Source organism: Ipomoea nil, unplaced genomic scaffold (genome assembly GCF_001879475.1).
Source record: "Ipomoea nil cultivar Tokyo-kokei standard unplaced genomic scaffold, Asagao_1.1 scaffold1770, whole genome shotgun sequence".
Lineage (NCBI taxonomy): Eukaryota > Viridiplantae > Streptophyta > Magnoliopsida > Solanales > Convolvulaceae > Ipomoea > Ipomoea nil.
The window spans coordinates 1337898-1354483 of record NW_017618198.1 but is presented as its reverse complement, the minus strand read 5'-3'; the positions used below and the strand labels follow the sequence as shown (position 1 = coordinate 1354483).

Below are 16586 nucleotides of genomic sequence, written 5' to 3'. Positions count from 1 at the left end.
TGCCGAGACGTGCCGGTGGCATCAAATCCAGTGGACGTGCTGAAAACTAGGATGATGAACATGAAGGTGGAGCTGGGAAAGGCGCCGCCGTACGCCGGCACCCTGGACTGTGCCATGAGGACGATCAAAGCAGAAGGCCACATGGCTCTTTACAAGGGCATTCTCACCCGCCAACAATGGAAACTATCCCTCCCTCAACAAATCCCTTCAAACCCATATCGAGCAGCCAGAATACGATTCAAGAACTGAACAAAAAAATGGCAGCGAACTGATCCCGGTGATGATGATGCCGAAGAAGAAGAAGAAAAAGCAAAGAATAAAGTTACTTAAAAAAAAAAAACAATTGTGAATGACTACCTTACCCCTCAAACTAACATCCACTTAACCTCCAACTGACGGAAGGACCAACATTGGAAAGATTTTAAAAGTCAAGTGTCTAAATTGTCCAAATTAAAAGTCGATGACCAATTGTGGAAAATCAACATAGTCGGAGGACCATTGCTGGAATTAACTCTAATAATAATAATAATAATAATAATAATATAAAAGAAATAAAATTTAAAACATATGGGAGCCGAACGTTCGTTTTTTCTTAGTTTTGTCATTTTTCTTACATCGGTGGAAAAAGTGGCATGGGAGCCTTGAGGCTCCTTTTACATCGGTCAGAAAAGACTCTAATTTAAAATTTAACCTTGCCCATCCGTTGATGGGCAAACAATGAGCATGGTGTTTTGGGGAAATTATTCTTCAAAACGCTAAGTGTGTTTTGAAACAAATTGTTGTTTCAAACTGTTGAATAACCAAACACTTTCTTTAGCATTTTGATCGTTGGGTTACATCATATTTACCAATCTTCTAATATCTTTGGGTTATGTTATCTTTGGATTGAACTAAATGAACACGTGCAAAACACCTAAAGGGCTGATACCGTTGATTCATTTATTGATCTTGTATGTGCATTCATTAAATATATTAGAACCCTTTGCAATAAAAATACATTGTTATTATTTAAAAGAAGTTTAGTGACAATTATATGAATATCCATTAACATTATATATCTTGTAATCATATACTATGAGTTACATATTTAAAAAAATAAATTCGACATTAAATTACTTATGTATGAACTTCTAATATATAATATTGCATTGATATACTTGCAAATATTTATTTAATTATAAACATTGGACATTAACTCATTCGCGCAATGCGCGTGTAAAACTAGTAATATCTACAAATCTAATAAGAGCAAATAATGTTAGACCCTTAACTGGAACAAAAAAAATGTCGGTACTAATTGTTTCTTAAAATGAATGGTTCATATTATTTTGATTTTAGTATCTTTTAATGATTTTCCTTATTTACCCTCTATTATATTATTTTCTTCCCTTAAATAACCCTAAATTCCGTTAGTTTAAACTTTAGTAACGAAATATTCCGTTAACTATTTATTATTCTTAACATACTCTTAATTTATATAAGGTCTTAGGTTCGAATCCCATCTCAAGTATAATTGACATAATTGTTAAACATATATTATGAATATGTTAAAATGTATTAAAAAATATATAATATAAAATTTAACATAAACTTTGGTCAAATAATTAGCTCGACTAAATACATAGCATTCAAAGTTGAGCATCAAATATTATAAATCAGGAACTACTTTAAAATTATTTGATTTTCTTGAATTTTTTTATTAAAAAAAAAACAAATTTATGTTAAATTTTTTTTAAATTAATCTTCTTCTGATTATTTAGAACAAAACTTAATATTTCAATTATGCTTTTGCATTATTGGAATGATTTAGGCCATTATGATATTAATATTTTTTTGTATTTTTTTTATAATGGTACAATTGTACATTACATTACTAATATTATACTATTATTTTTTTATCGAACAAAATTGTTCTTACATCATTGTCAGACCTGCGCGGCCTAACTACAAAGTTGTTGATCATAAATACAATTACACATGGACTCTAAAACGGTAGGATCATTTTTCAAATAATTGACAATGTTAACATCCTACTAGCTCCAATTGAACAAGTTTACACATCAAAATTTTATCAATGCATGAAAACTTCTAAAAAAATTTGTAAGTTAATTTTTACTATATCATTATATTAATATCTATTGTACCCATATATTTTGAATTATTTATTATCATCCTCTATTAACAGCAATTGTAGCAATTGTTATGGACAAACTCACAAAACAATTTGTCTCAATAAGGAATGGAAATTAAAAAAAAAAAAATCATTGATTTCATTATTGTTGAAGAAAAGTATGTACGACACTTTATTACTCTTATTAATTAAATAAATTAGTAGCTACAACAAAAAATAATACATATGCATTTAATTAATTTAGAATTAGATGTCTATAATGCTTTATTTAAAAAAAAAAATCATTATAAAAAAATTTAAAAGAAATATAATTTCATTAGTTATATTATCTTTATTTTCTACAATTCAAAGATTTCTTACCTTCAAATTTATTAATTTATTATATTCACTACATTGTTCATTGTCTTCTTTTTTACATTATCTTGTAATTAAATATCAAAGTTATAATACAAAACATGTTATACACACACATATATATATATATATATATATATATATATATATAATTATTTATTTATTTATTTGTTTATTTATTTATTTACCAAGTATTTTATACAAATATAATAAATATTAATATTTCGTTCAATACTTTCACATGATAACCTGCGACACATATCTCACAACACATGAAATATGTAGGAAAAAAACTACCACTACTAAATATCAATAGGTGTTTGTACGCTAAAGAGTTCATATTACAACTAAAATCTCAGTCATATACACAACAAGGTAAATCTAAAACTTCCTACACCATAATCTCATTGCATGATGAATCCCTCTATGCTGCTACCAGTAACCTAATTGCACATGAAACACTACCAATAAAAAAAACAAAAAACAAAGAAAAAAAGAGGACATGTACTGAAGATGAAAACAATAACAATGCTACCAAAAAAAAAAAAATTAAGAAGAATTAGAGAAATTTAAATCAAAAGTAGTATTTATTTAGACTATCGCTTTAAAACTAAGTATTTAGACTAACGTTATTACAAAGTTGCAAACATTTATTTTAGTGACAATTATAATCAATCTCTCATATATTATCTTGCATTTATATACTTTAAATTACCGATTTAAATAAACAAATTCAACATTTATTTACATATGCATGAACATCTCCTATATAATATTGCATTGATATACTTTGGAATACTTATTTAAAAATAATTATTGGTCATTATCTCATTCGCACAAAGTGCGTATACTAATAAGAGCCCAAGAGAGTTAGGGCTATAATGGGAAGAAAAAATGGCGGTCAAATTTTTTAATCAAATGAATGGCTCAGATTGATCAGATTATAATTTTTCCTTAAGATTTCCTAATTTATCCTTAATGAATATGATTATCCGTTAACTTTTCCGTTAAATATTATCTTTTCCGTTAATTTCTGTTAGTTCACCGTTAACTTACTCATTGATTTCAATAAGAAAGGTCTTAAGTTCGAACCTCATCCCAATCAAAGTTGGCATAATTAGTACTCTATTTTACTCTTATTAAATTTATTAGTACTCTATTTCCCTTATTAAATTAAAAATATAATAATTTAGTAGCTACAACAAAAAATAATATATATGCATTTCTTTAATTTAGAATTATGTGTCTACAATGTCTTTATTCAAAAAAAAATTATTCATTATCAATAAATTAAATAAGAGAAATAATTTCATTAGTTATATTGTCTTTATTTTTCTCCAATATAAAAATTCTTTACATTCAAATTCATCAATTGATTATATTCGCTACATTATCCCTACAATGTCTTTATTAAAAAAAATTATACATTATCAATAAATTAATTAAGAGAAATAATTTTATTAGTTATATTGTCTTTATTTTTCTCCAATGTAAAAATCCTTTACATTCAAATTTATCAATTGGTTATATTCACTACATTGTCTATTATCTTTTTTATGCACTACTTTTTTAATTAAATATCAATGTTATAATACAAAATAATGTTATATATTTATTTACCAAGTATTTTATTAATACCATGAAAAAATTTTAAAAATATAATTAATAAAGTCAATCATATTAACTACTTAAGGGATTTGTTGACAAAGAAAGTATTCAAATCACACAACAAATTGAAGTGAGAACTATCTCGTAATGTCCTTGTTTGACAATCAGCAGTTAGCGATTAGCGTTAACGGATTTGACCAACGAATTATATCAACGGTTGGTAAAAAGATATTTCAAAAAATTAGTTGTTTAGATTAACATGTAAAATGACCTAAGGATATACATATATTTAATAATAATAATAATAATAATAATAATAATAATTGTTTTTAAAAAATAAAAAATATATATAATTAAGCCAATCATATTGACTACTTGGGGCTTTATTGACAAAAAGAGTATCAAATCACAAAACAAATTGAAGTAGAAAACTACATCGCAATGTCCTTGTTTGGCAATCAGCACTTAGCTCTTCAATATTAATATATATTTAATATTTTATGCCCTAATTTTTATTTGCTCTCCCTTATGTCCCGTATTTGGTATCAACCATATCTATACAATTATTTTATTGACAATTATAATCAATCTTGACTATATTATCTTGCATTTGTAAACTTAGAATTACCTATTTAAATACGCAAATTCAACATTCAATTATTTATACATGAACAATTCCAATATAATATACTTTAAAGTACTTATTTTTTTTAAAAAACATTGGGCATTATCCCAATCGCGCAATGCGCGTAAAAAACTAGTAATTTAATAAGAGTAAAATATAGTACTAATTATGCCAACTTTGATTGGGATGAGGTTCGAACCTAAGACCTTTCTTATTGAAATCAATGAGTAAATTAATGGTGAACTAACATAAATTAACGGAAAAGTTAATATTTAACGGGAAAGTTAACGGATAATCATATAATTACGGATAAATTAAAATTAAAATATGATCAAAGTCATTCATTTGATTAAAAAATTTGACCCTCATTTTTGTACCGATTATAGGCCTAACTCTCTTTGGCTCTTATTAGTTTTGAAATATCTTTTTACCAACCGTTGATATAATTCGTTAACGCAAATCGCTAACTGCTGATTGTCAAACAAGGACGTTACGAGATAGTTCTCACTTCAATTTGTTGTGTGATTTGAATACTTTCTTTGTCAACAAATCCCTTAAGCAGTTAATATGATTGACTTTATTAATTATATTTTTTAAATTTTTTTATGGTATTAATAAAATACTTGGTAAATAAATATATAGCATTATTTTGTATTATAACTTTGATATTTAATTAAAAAAAGTAGTGCATAAAAAGATAATAGACAATATAGTGAATATAATCAATTGATAAATTTGAATGTAAAGGATTTTTACATTGGAGAAAAATAAAGACAATATAACTAATAAAATTATTTCTCTTAATTAATTTATTGATAATGAATAATTTTTTTAATAAAGACATTGTAGGGACAATGTAGCGAATATAATCAATTGATGAATTTGAATGTAAAGAATTTTTATATTGGAGAAAAATAAAGACAATATAACTAATGAAATTATTTCTCTTATTTAATTTATTGATAATGAATAATTTTTTTTGAATAAAGACATTGTAGACACATAATTCTAAATTAAAAAAATGCATATATATTATTTTTTGTTGTAGCTACTAAATTATTATTATTTTTAATTTAATAAGAGTGAAATAGAGTACTAAATTTAATAAGAGTAAAATAGAGTACTAATTATGCCAACTTTGATTAGGATGGAGTTCAAACTTAAGACCTTTCTTACTGAAATCAATGAGTAAGTTAACGGTGAACTAACAGAAATTAACGGAAAAGATAATATTTAACGGAAAAGTTAATGGATAATCATATTCATTAAGGATAAATTAGGAAATCTTAAGAAAAAATTAAAATCTGATCAATCTGAGTCATTCATTTGATTAAAAAATTTGACCGCCATTTTTTCTTCCCATTATAGCCCTAACTCTCTTGGGCTCTTATTAGTATAGTAGATAGTATAGTAGATAGTAGATATATATATATATATATATATATATATATATATATATATATATATATATATAATTTTTTTACGCGTATTGGGCGAATGAGATGATGCTCAATTATTATTTTTAAATAAGTAATTGAGACTCGCTTTTGAAAGTGCGAGGAAATATTCCGTAGTAAAAAAATTACAAATTTGATGATATGTAAGTAACTGAGTATGATCCACTTTTGAATATGAAAGAATGTAATCGGGATAATGATACCTGAATACAAAGTGGATCCTAAGGAAAAAAGTCATATAAGTTTTGCACAATAAAAATGGATTAATTTTAATCACTTTAATTGTGATTTACCATTTTATAAGATTTTATTAAAAAAAATTTTCAATTAAGAATCTTAATTACACAATTTGTTAGGCGTAGGGGCAAATTCAACACTGTTTTTCATTTTTTTCTTCTTCCAAAGAAGAACACACTATTCTTGGAATGATTCCAAAATTCATACCAAAGCAGAAGACTTCGACGTTAAAAAAGTAAAAAAACTATAGATAAAAAGACAGCGCACACAAATTTCTGCCATTTCAGTTACCAGTCTACCCAACACCACTCTGCAGGACACGAGATCGGATTATCCGCTCAGTCCGATCTCCTCAAACTTTTCAGATCCGAATTCTCCAAGCTCCCTTCTGTAAGAATTCCGTTTTACTTCCCTAATCCTGAATCTTTTGATTCCAAATTTTCTTAATATCATGTTACAATGCATCATTATGGGCGTGATTTTGATTTTTCATTCCCTTTAGATTTTTTCCCTTTTCATTCCCATTTTTGATATCGGAGCTTGTTATATCTATGAGAAAATGGCAAATTTAATCCAATTTGGGTCGTGCTGGTGATCTGCTGACCTGGGTTGGTATTTACTTAGAAAAAGTTCAGTGAAAGAATTAGAATGCGGAGTTGTACATATATTTATTTCGCTGGATAAATGTAAAGAGTTGAACTTTGGGGCTGGTTATAATAAGCTCAAGCAGTAAGGGATCCAGGTTTAATTGTTGTTGTTCTTACTATTATTATCTATTTAAATTCTGATTTTACTGCATATATTATATAATTCTACTTGCAGTGTTTTTTTTTTAAAAAAAATCATATTGTTCAGTCATAGTATTGATCTTATGCCAGGTTGTTTGTAGTAAGCTTTGCTTTTCCAGAACATCATTGAAAGTGCTGTATTTCCTTGCTATAAATGCTGATATTGTCTCTTAACTGAAACTCAAAAAGATACTTTAAACTTTTAGATAAAAATCATTGAAACTCTATGTGTTTTGCTTGTATCTTATGTAATAGCTTGGGTCTTGTCTTTAGAAAACCGTTTTTTCACTTTTTGTGTCGGTTTCTATTTCAGGTTTTTCAGTTTTATAGCATTGGTAGGACAACTTGGTATTATGTCAGTCTGTTATAGATTTAGTGATTTTTATGTTTCTGAATGCAAATCGTGATTCTAATTTCTTGATCCATAATATGGCTGATTGGGTGGTAGCTACTTTGCATGTCTTTCTTTGGGACCACAGCTACCTAGTTAAAGAATTTCTTACTGGTTTTCATTGGAGTTGCTTTTTTCCATGGCTCCATTCTGTTTCCATACTTGAGCAACCTAACTCTGACCTTTAACTTGATTTCTTAATTGATTATCCTGGAAGTAAATTGCATACACCACTTGTCCCCATAAAGAAATAATCTCACTTTCTCTGTTAGATTTCAGTCTGCTAGTATTTTCCTTCTGATTCATGACTTGGACATAGCATATCAGTATATTTAAGATTGGTTACATTTTCCACTTCTTCGAAATTTCCTGTATTCCAGAACTTTTTATTATTTAAAACTATTTGTATAATTGCATTAGTTGTATCTTAGAGTTTTCCAAATGTAAGTATGTAACTAGTTTTGTATTCTGTATGTCCTTTTAACTTATTGTTCAGCTCTTTGGTCATCGTGCCTCAAGTAAGCTGCTATGGGGACAGATAGTCAAAGTTGGTATTTGGATTTAAGCTATGACCAGTGGACAGCTCTCTCTGTATCTGGTCCACAACCGGCCGCTCGCTACAAGGTTCTTTACTCTGAACACTGTTAGATGGCCCAAAATAATGAAAGATCTTTTGTTGGCCATGCCACTTTCTTTTTCTTCTTCTATGTTTCCCCCCATTAAATCTCTACGCCCAAATTATGTTGGTGCAGTTTCATTACTTTCATAATCAGAAATTTCTCCTTTTCAAATGTTTAAATTCTTATGTTGTATCCCATGGCTTCTGGTGCAATTTATTTTTTGAACAACAGCATGCTGCAACTGTGTTAGACGGGAAATTGTACATTGCTGGTGGAAGTCGTAATGGTCGATATCTGTCTGACATTCAGGTAGTGGTCTTGCTTATTGTTATAGCCTATCAAATCCTTGACAGTTGGTGTTTTTTCTTTCCTTCAAAGATGGGGATATATATATATATATATATATATATATATATATATATATATTTCACTATGACAGCTTCTATTTTTAAAATTGCACATTTTTTCCTGATCTGTGGTCTGATAGTCATACTCACAAACCATTACTAACATCTTCCCTTTATCCGTGTTTGACTCAAGACTCCATTTTAACAAGAAAGTGTAGATCATGTTTCTATTTTTTTCTCTTCACTTATTCACTCCATTCTCAATTCACTGGTAACTACTTCTGGTGCCATTGTGTTTTGTTTATTATGTTAATTATAATTATAATACATAGTATTCATTTTCTTAGTGCTTATTTTTCTTCTAAGAAGGAATACTTAGGATGTAGGAGATAGATAAGTACTTTTCCATGAAGTGAAATTGTCTGATAACTGGTATCATAGTTTTTTTGTTTTGTGTTATTGCTATTATTATTATTAGGATAGGATTAGGATTAGGATATTATAATTGTCATAATTTAAACAAAATTGCTAGCTTACGGCCTCAGACAAGCAGGTGTTTTCTGTAATTATTAAACCTAGAGAGAATTTCAGTGCTATTGCCAAAATCCTGGCAGCGTGGTTCATGTATTTTTATAAAATTCTCATTAATACATATTTTGATGTAGAAACTTTAATTTTTTGTTTTTATAACAAATGTTGTCTCCTCTTCAGGTTTTTGATCTTAAATCTCTGGCATGGTCTACAATAAAATCAAACACAGAAGTTCTTCCAGCTTTATCTGGTCATTCTGTGGTGAGATTTAATGCAGAGTTATAGTTTTTAATCTACTTATGGAAAACGAATTATAATTTTAAATCTGTTTATTGATTTATATGTAAGGTTCAGCTTTATTCAGTTCTCAATTGAACTAGTTGTTCGGTCTGTGTCATGCCGTCAGAAGGTCATTGTACTGTATGGATACTTTATTTCTTTATGATGTTTATTTCATTGACAGATTAACTGGGGTCACAAATTGCTGCTTCTCGCTGGCCACTCAAGAAGCATTTCTGACACTGTAACAGGTTTCCATTTCTTGCTAGTGTTTCAAACCTTGCAGAAAACCCATTTTGTTGTCTTTTTTTAACCGTGCACCACTTTTTTTTTTTGTAGTTTGGATCATTGATCCGGAATCACAGCACTGTAGCATTATGGAGACCTTTGGAACACCTCCAGTAAATAACTGCCTCAACAACTTTTTATTTAGTCTCTAACTGGTTTACTTTTTTTTTTTTTGGTCATAGAACACAACCAATTGTATTTTTCGTGCTACAATTTTGTCAATTGGGTATTATTAAAAAAAAAAAAGAAAAAGAAGAAGACTCAGCTCTATTTCATGCTTCATTTTTAGGTTATATTTTTGTTGGCAATTTGATGTCTGGTTTTTCTAACTTGTTTGTAATGCATTTCCAGGTAGCTCGTGGTGGGCAATCTGTGACACTCTTTGGTTCTAAGCTAATAATGTTTGGCGGAGAAGACAGGAAGAGGCGACTACTGAATGATATTTATGTTCTTGATCTTGAGACACAGACCTGGAGTTCTGTGGAGACCACGTAAGTATCAATTTAGTGTAGCATCCACTTATGGTGTATGCCTCATGAAGAGTTCTTCATCACGTTTTTTTAACTTGATAGGCAGACACCTCCATCTCCTAGATTTGATCACTCAGCTGCACTACATGCAGAGCGTTACCTTCTAATTTTTGGTGGCTGTTCTCATTCAGTTTTTTTCAATGACCTGCACATACTGGACTTGGAAACGGTAATTTATACTTGTTTGACTGTGTTTTAATATTTGAGTTTTTATATAATTGTATCTTTCATTCTTTCGGCATGGTATCGAGATGCAAAATGAAGTGTTGGGTGTGGTTTCTGATTGCTAGTTTCTATGAGTAGTGTTCCTGTACTGGATATTGAGGATGTGATAGGTATGTCATAACAGATTTTATTAGAGAAATTAATTTTTCATAGGAGTTGGGAATCGAAATATTATCTCAAGATATGGAATGATGTTGCTCTTCATAAGTTCTTTAGTTATATAAATGGTCTAAAGATGCAATATGTTAGCTATTTGATCATCCAATGATTTTTTTCCTCGTTATAGATCTTATAGTCATTCATATCATCATTAACTATTTCATGCTGCATTTATAGAGGTATGTTTATTAATAAAAAAGGTTTGATTTATTACCTACTAGATGGAATGGTCCTGCCCACAACTTCAGGGTGATTTGGTTAGTTCACGGGCTGGCCATGCTGGAGTCACCATAGATGAGAACTGGTACATAGTTGGTGGTGGAGATAACAGAAGTGGTAAGTAGTACATATTGTGTGATGTGGTGTGTATTTGGATTTCTGTTTACAAGACATATTGAAGAATTTCTATTTTGTTTTCAGGTGTGCCAGAAACTCTAGTTTTGAATATGTCTAAGCTTGTTGTGTCAGTGTTGACAAGTGTCAAGGGGAGAGATCCACTTGCTAGTGAGGTCACTATCTTTCACTGTTTTCCCCTAATTGTTCCAGATTGGTTGCTCTTACATTAGAAATCCAGTATATGGTGAATGTGGTAGTCTGGTAGACATATGTTAAGTTGAACTGTATCTCCTGTTAACACACATATGCATTATTTCTTATTATTTGTGTGTTTTCTGATTTGAAATTTATAGCAAAGAGAAGTGTTACATTCTTCTTTATCCTTCCTTTTTTTCCCATGAATTTTTGTGAAGTAGTTAGGTAGACTTGAGCTTCATTGAACTATGGTGCCAACAAAAAGAAATAGCAGCAAACTAATAGATAAATTTGAATAGCATAAACAATTTATCCTGTCAATGAATTCAATTTAGAAGTAACAAAAAGTTCTGAATTAGGTTCACGAAGTAAAATAGAGAAAAGGTATGTGACTTGATGCATATTATTGAGCATGGGTATGCTATTTTTTTTTTTCTTCTTTTTTTTTTCTTTTCTCTCCTGCTTCCTAGTTTTCAGTCAGATGATGATAAACATGAGCATACTTTATGTATGACAATTTATTATTAACAATGTCCTATGCCTAATTGGAGATTTGGAACAGGGATTAACTGTATCCTCGGCATTACTAGATGGTGAAAAGTTTTTGGTTGCATTTGGTGGCTACAATGGGAAATACAGTAATGAGGTATATTTCCAAATAGTGATTTACTATGTTATGAGCTCTTATATTCTCTGTTACTAGTAGTCCAGGACTTATTTTTGCATTTAATTCTCTATTAGCTAATGTGCTCAAATCCTTGTTATCGCTTTAATGAGTTCATTGAGGGATACAAGAATGTTATAGGACATAATGATACGCCTTTGTGAAATGGATGTTGGAACATCTTTTGGCTACATTGGTGGATGCTTTGATGCAATAAAGTAACTACACCCATTATATAACTGAATTTTGTATGTTAGGTTTGCTTCAAATGAAAAAAAAAAACTCCGTAGTGAATAAGAAAATTATTTTTCTCAACACTGTAAACTATATGCGATGTTGACCCTTAACAAAATGTGTTTATGGGCGTTTGTAATTCATTCTTGGTTGGTACTGATTAATTAATATAATTATATAAAAAACTGCAGGTTGAACTTAAGAACTGGGTTTATTGTATCTCAATTTCTTTACTTGATACTATACTTCTTGTGTCTATCAAATAAAAGGATTAAATTGGTAACAACTCCTAATTCAATGACAAATGTAATACATTTCCCCTTTATTTATTTTTATGTTTGATATTTATACCTTATTTCAGTAGTATGTACTTATCCTGGAGAGGATGTTTGACCACTTCTCAATAAATATCTCTCTAACATGAAATGAATAGGTTTCACGTACTGTCAGACATTCTGAAATGCATTAGTTTAGTTTTTTTTTTTTTTTTAATAAATTTTAAATATTATTTCTCAGCACCCTCTGGTATGCTTTAGTTTGACTTGAACAAAGTTTATCTTACATTCCTGGTATACAACACCAAACTTAGGTATATGTTATGAGGCTCAAACCAAGGGATTCATTGCATCCTAAGATACTTATGTCACCAGCAGCTGCTGCAGCAGCAGCTTCTGTCACTGCTGCATATGCCTTGACAAAACCTGAAATGTTGGACTTGACTGAAAGAGAAGATTCAAATTTTAAGGAAGTCCAAAATGATACCACCCGGAAGGATCTTTCTGCCGAAATTAATGCAATTAGAGAAGAGAAAAAGGTATTGGAATCATCTCTTGCTGAAGTTACAGCAGAAAACTCTGCTCTCAAGGCAAAGATTGAAGAAGTTAACAACACTCATACTGACTTATCCAAGGTATTCTTGTAGTAATAGTGTTATTACATGTGTGTTTGTAAGGTTGTAATTGTCAATCTTCTTATCATTCTCATTGACTGCTTGCAGGAATTTCATTCAGTTCAGGGTCAGCTTACATCAGAGCGATCAAGATGTGCAAAATTGGAGGTTTATATCCTTCAATTCCTCTGCTTTCTTAATTAGTTTACTGTTTAACTTTTTCATCCATTCGGTACATGCTATGGTTTATTTATTTATTTGTTTGTTTGGGATATGATGTATTTTTAAGGCACAAATAGCAGAACTACGAAAGGTGCTTGACTCAATGCAGTCAGTAGAGGAGGAAGTTCAAGCACTACGAAGGCAGAAATCTGCACTAGAACATGATATGGAGCTTGAAACTGTCCAGGGTCAGAGGTCAGGAGGTGTTTGGAAGTGGATTGCTGGATGAGTTGAGAATAAAATCATGGATAACAACTTTGCTTTGTTGCATAGGTTATTTTAGAGGGTTGAATTCATTGCTCTACCTTCGCAACATAGTGAACCATTCTGGTTGAGTTCAAAGGTTTTGTGAAGCTCTGGTTTTATATTTCATTGTTGACATGAGGAAATGGTTTCTCTATCTTGAAACAGTTGATAATACATACAGCAGTTTAGAATTCTTTAATCTTGCTTTCTCTTTCATTGACTTCTCCATCTCTATGGCTGTGACGTTGTGTAATTCCAACTTCAATATTCTTAAAACCCACACATTTTAAATTGTAATGCAGTCATTCATTTGTATTATGTTTGTGTGGTATTCAGAATATCACCGGTTCCTAATTGAACTACAATAGCATTTCTCTCCGTTAACTCTTTTATTCGTTGGTATATGATATGAAATCTTCATGTTCAGATTATTCCTATGTTCCAGATGTATTATAATCTCCATGGCAGGAAGAACAATGTTGTAATGGTAATTAAGTTCTTCGTTGGATTTGCAGAACTTTGTGTTTGCTTTATGTTGTACATGATAGAAAGATAAAATAAATGATGCCAAGCTCATTACAATAGGTTGCAACGAAATTACTTCTATTTCTAGATTCTTGCTCATGATTTATTATTCTGATAATTGTAAGAGTTGTCGGATCAAGTTACAGTCTGGGTACAAGCAGATCCTGATTCTGCACAATAACTCTATAATTTGGAGGGGACTGGTTGCTTGCTTTGTGACACTAATTGCTTCCTCAAAATTTTGCCTGCAGTTGATCTGGGTATCTGGCTGATAAAATTCACTCTTCTAACTTTCTTGTATGGAGCTACCTGATATTGTGAGTCATTAGGAAACACTGACACAGGTGCTAATGAAAGAGAAGAGATGGGCTCGAACAAACCTGGCTTGCAACAAATTGAATGACCTGCTCCTCCGTGAGTTCACTGCCAGAAGCTCTTACCACATATGCCACAGGTATTTGTCCCGCTTCCTCATCTTCTAGTCTGAGAATTTTTTACCTTGTTAGAAACAAATGAATAAATTACTGATAAAATACCTTATCGTTGATGGTGGGTAGGCGTCCGTGGATTGACAAACTTTTCTCTGATAGAAATAGATGGTTTATCTATGCCTCATCTTGGCAACCAATGATAAACTACCTTATCATTGATGGTGGGTAGGTGTCTGTGGATTGACAAACTTTTCTGTGTGTTTATCTATGTCCCATCTTGAAAACCAATGATAAATTACTTTATCATTGATTGGGGATTTGGGGTAGGTGTCTGTGGATTGACAAACTTTTCTGTGTGATAGACATAGAATGTTTATGTGTGTCCCATCTTGATTCTTGACAACCAACGCTACCCATTGTTGGATGTTATGTTAAACTGGTAGACGCATAAGCATGGACATAGATATAAGATAATGTTTTTCGAATAGTAAAATTAGCCCCGTGGATGAAGCAACTCACGGTACAACTGCTGCATCGAGTATATTGGCATGAGTCAATAGAACTGCTTCCAGCTCTGCTGGAGCCACCTGCATTTTGCATAGATGTAAGTTCTGTAACATCTGGAATTGCAAATGTTAGATTGACTTGAATATGCTTAGACTTACGTACCTGATAACCGTTGTGCTTGATGAGTTCTTTTATACGATCAACTATGTAGAGGTAGCCATCTTCATCGAAATAACCAAGATCTCCAGTTTTCAGCCACCCATCTGAGTCGAGTGTGTTAGCCGTTGCCTCCTGATTGCCTATATACTCATTCATTATATTAGGGCCTCTCAGCCACAATTCCCCTTGTTTCAATGGTGGCAATGCCTCTCCGGTCTCTGTATCCACTACCTTAGCACTAATGCATGGAAACAACACCCCCGATGAGGCTGGACGTGCATTAGCCTCTTGACTAGAAACGAAAGATGTAGCTGCCCCGCTGCTCTCAGTTAAACCGTACCCTGGCCTTAGCTCCACCCACGGAAACTTCTTTCTGAACCCATCAGCCACCTCTTTGCTCAGGGGCGCAGCCCCTGACCCAACCCTTCGTAACGAGGACAGGTCATAACCACCTCTGTTGTTATACTTCACTAGCCCAAGAATCACCGGGGGAACTGCTGGGATGTTGTTTACCTTGTGAGTCTGAATCGCTTCCAGCATGGCCTGGAAGTCGAATTTTTGCATCAAGACCGTAGTGGTACCCAAACAGAACAGCCCTAGCGCAAAAAACGATAGCCCATAGATGTGAAACATGGGTATGAAGCACAAGAAGACGTCGTCTTGAGACGACGTTGAAGCCACATACCACTTTAGCAGAGTCATAACAGCTACCAGATTCGCGTGAGTTAGCACAACACCTTTACTAACCCCTGTAGTACCCGAAGAGTATAGTATTGCAGCCGTGTCTGATTGAGACGGGCGACACTCGGGCAGGTCCCGAGGCTCGCAGTTCTCAATCAACTCTTCTATGGATAGCGCATTAGCATCATCTTTGGGCCGTGTAGTGTAAAGGGTAGGCACCCCAGTAGGTACTAACTTGTCCACTTCTTCTGGTGCAGCAATAGCCAGCTTTGCACCAGAGATACTAACCTGTTTAGCGATTTCCGCCTGGGTATTGAGTGGGTTGGATGTGGAGAGAATGGCACCAACCTTGAGCACCGCAAGGCACATAACCGGGTACAACAGTGAGTTTGGTGACAGCACAAAAACCACATCGCCTTTCCTAACCCCGAGCCCGTGGTGCAGCCCCGTGGCTAGCGAGGCAATGGAGCGGTGAATCTGAGCGTATGTCACGCTCTGGTTGGTTGCAGAATCAACAAGCGCAACCCGGGATTCGGCCCTGGAAATGTCGGGGAACTGAGACAGCACAAAGGTGGCTGTGTCAAGGTCAGGGCTAGTAGGGATTTTGGTGTGTTCATCTAGTTGGAGGAGGGAGTGATAGATTCCGGTTTTTGAGTCGAAGCCGCCACTGCCACCGTCACCGCTCCTACCCACCACCGGTGGCTCATCCACAATGGGGAAGAGCCATCCATCTCCACCAGACATGTCTAGACAGACTGGACGGATACTCCTAAGTTGTGCAGATTTCTTGGGTTTCAACTTTGTTGTGTGAATATAAATAGGCATTTGTTGTTCAAGAATCAAGAGGAACAAAGAATTATAAACGTCATATTCGTCGTTAACTCCTAGGACTATTCTATCAAGTCCGTGGCTTTATACGTATGTCCC

At 32.3% G+C, this 16586-nt stretch overlaps 2 protein-coding genes across 3 annotated transcripts; one reads left to right on the top strand and one right to left on the bottom strand.

Annotated features, from left to right (window-relative positions):
- The first annotated feature begins 6599 nt into the window (after positions 1 to 6599).
- LOC109192560 (acyl-CoA-binding domain-containing protein 4) lies at positions 6600 to 13691 on the top strand. Its single transcript, XM_019343254.1, has 14 exons — positions 6600 to 6802; positions 8088 to 8215; positions 8443 to 8520; positions 9270 to 9350; positions 9553 to 9619; positions 9708 to 9769; positions 10008 to 10147; positions 10229 to 10355; positions 10792 to 10906; positions 10991 to 11079; positions 11664 to 11747; positions 12589 to 12909; positions 12997 to 13056; positions 13178 to 13691. Exons 2-14 carry the CDS (start codon positions 8120 to 8122, stop codon positions 13337 to 13339), a joined length of 1482 nt encoding a protein of 493 aa, XP_019198799.1. The 5' UTR covers positions 6600 to 6802; positions 8088 to 8119; the 3' UTR covers positions 13340 to 13691.
- Positions 13692 to 13838: 147 nt separating this feature from the next.
- LOC109192559 (4-coumarate--CoA ligase-like 5) lies at positions 13839 to 16586 on the bottom strand. Of its 2 annotated transcripts, XM_019343253.1 has the most exons (4): positions 14982 to 16582; positions 14832 to 14899; positions 14262 to 14364; positions 13839 to 14190 (listed from the first exon to the last, which is right to left on the bottom strand). In XM_019343253.1, exons 1-4 carry the CDS (start codon positions 16482 to 16484, stop codon positions 14065 to 14067), a joined length of 1800 nt encoding a protein of 599 aa, XP_019198798.1. In that variant the 5' UTR covers positions 16485 to 16582; the 3' UTR covers positions 13839 to 14064. The 2 variants fall into 2 exon arrangements, 1 of the variants encoding a protein (XP_019198798.1); XR_002056121.1 differs by lacking the exons at positions 13839 to 14190; positions 14262 to 14364 and adding an exon at positions 14382 to 14694 and having other exon boundaries at positions 14776 to 14899; positions 14982 to 16586.

Excerpts from the sequence above, each read along its gene's own strand:
- LOC109192559 (XM_019343253.1), bottom strand. The coding sequence starts at position 16,484 with ATGCCTATTTATATTCACACAACAAAGTTGAAACCCAAGAAATCTGCA. Across the intron at positions 14,900-14,981 it reads TCAAGCACAACGGTTATCAG|GTGGCTCCAGCAGAGCTGGA; the intron begins GTACGTAAGTCT and ends TGCAAAATGCAG. Across the intron at positions 14,365-14,831 it reads CTCGATGCAGCAGTTGTACC|ACTAGAAGATGAGGAAGCGG; the intron begins GTGAGTTGCTTC and ends AAAAATTCTCAG.
- LOC109192560 (XM_019343254.1), top strand. The coding sequence starts at position 8,120 with ATGGGGACAGATAGTCAAAGTTGGTATTTGGATTTAAGCTATGACCAG. Across the intron at positions 9,351-9,552 it reads CTTTATCTGGTCATTCTGTG|ATTAACTGGGGTCACAAATT; the intron begins GTGAGATTTAAT and ends TTTCATTGACAG. Across the intron at positions 13,057-13,177 it reads CAAGATGTGCAAAATTGGAG|GCACAAATAGCAGAACTACG; the intron begins GTTTATATCCTT and ends TGTATTTTTAAG.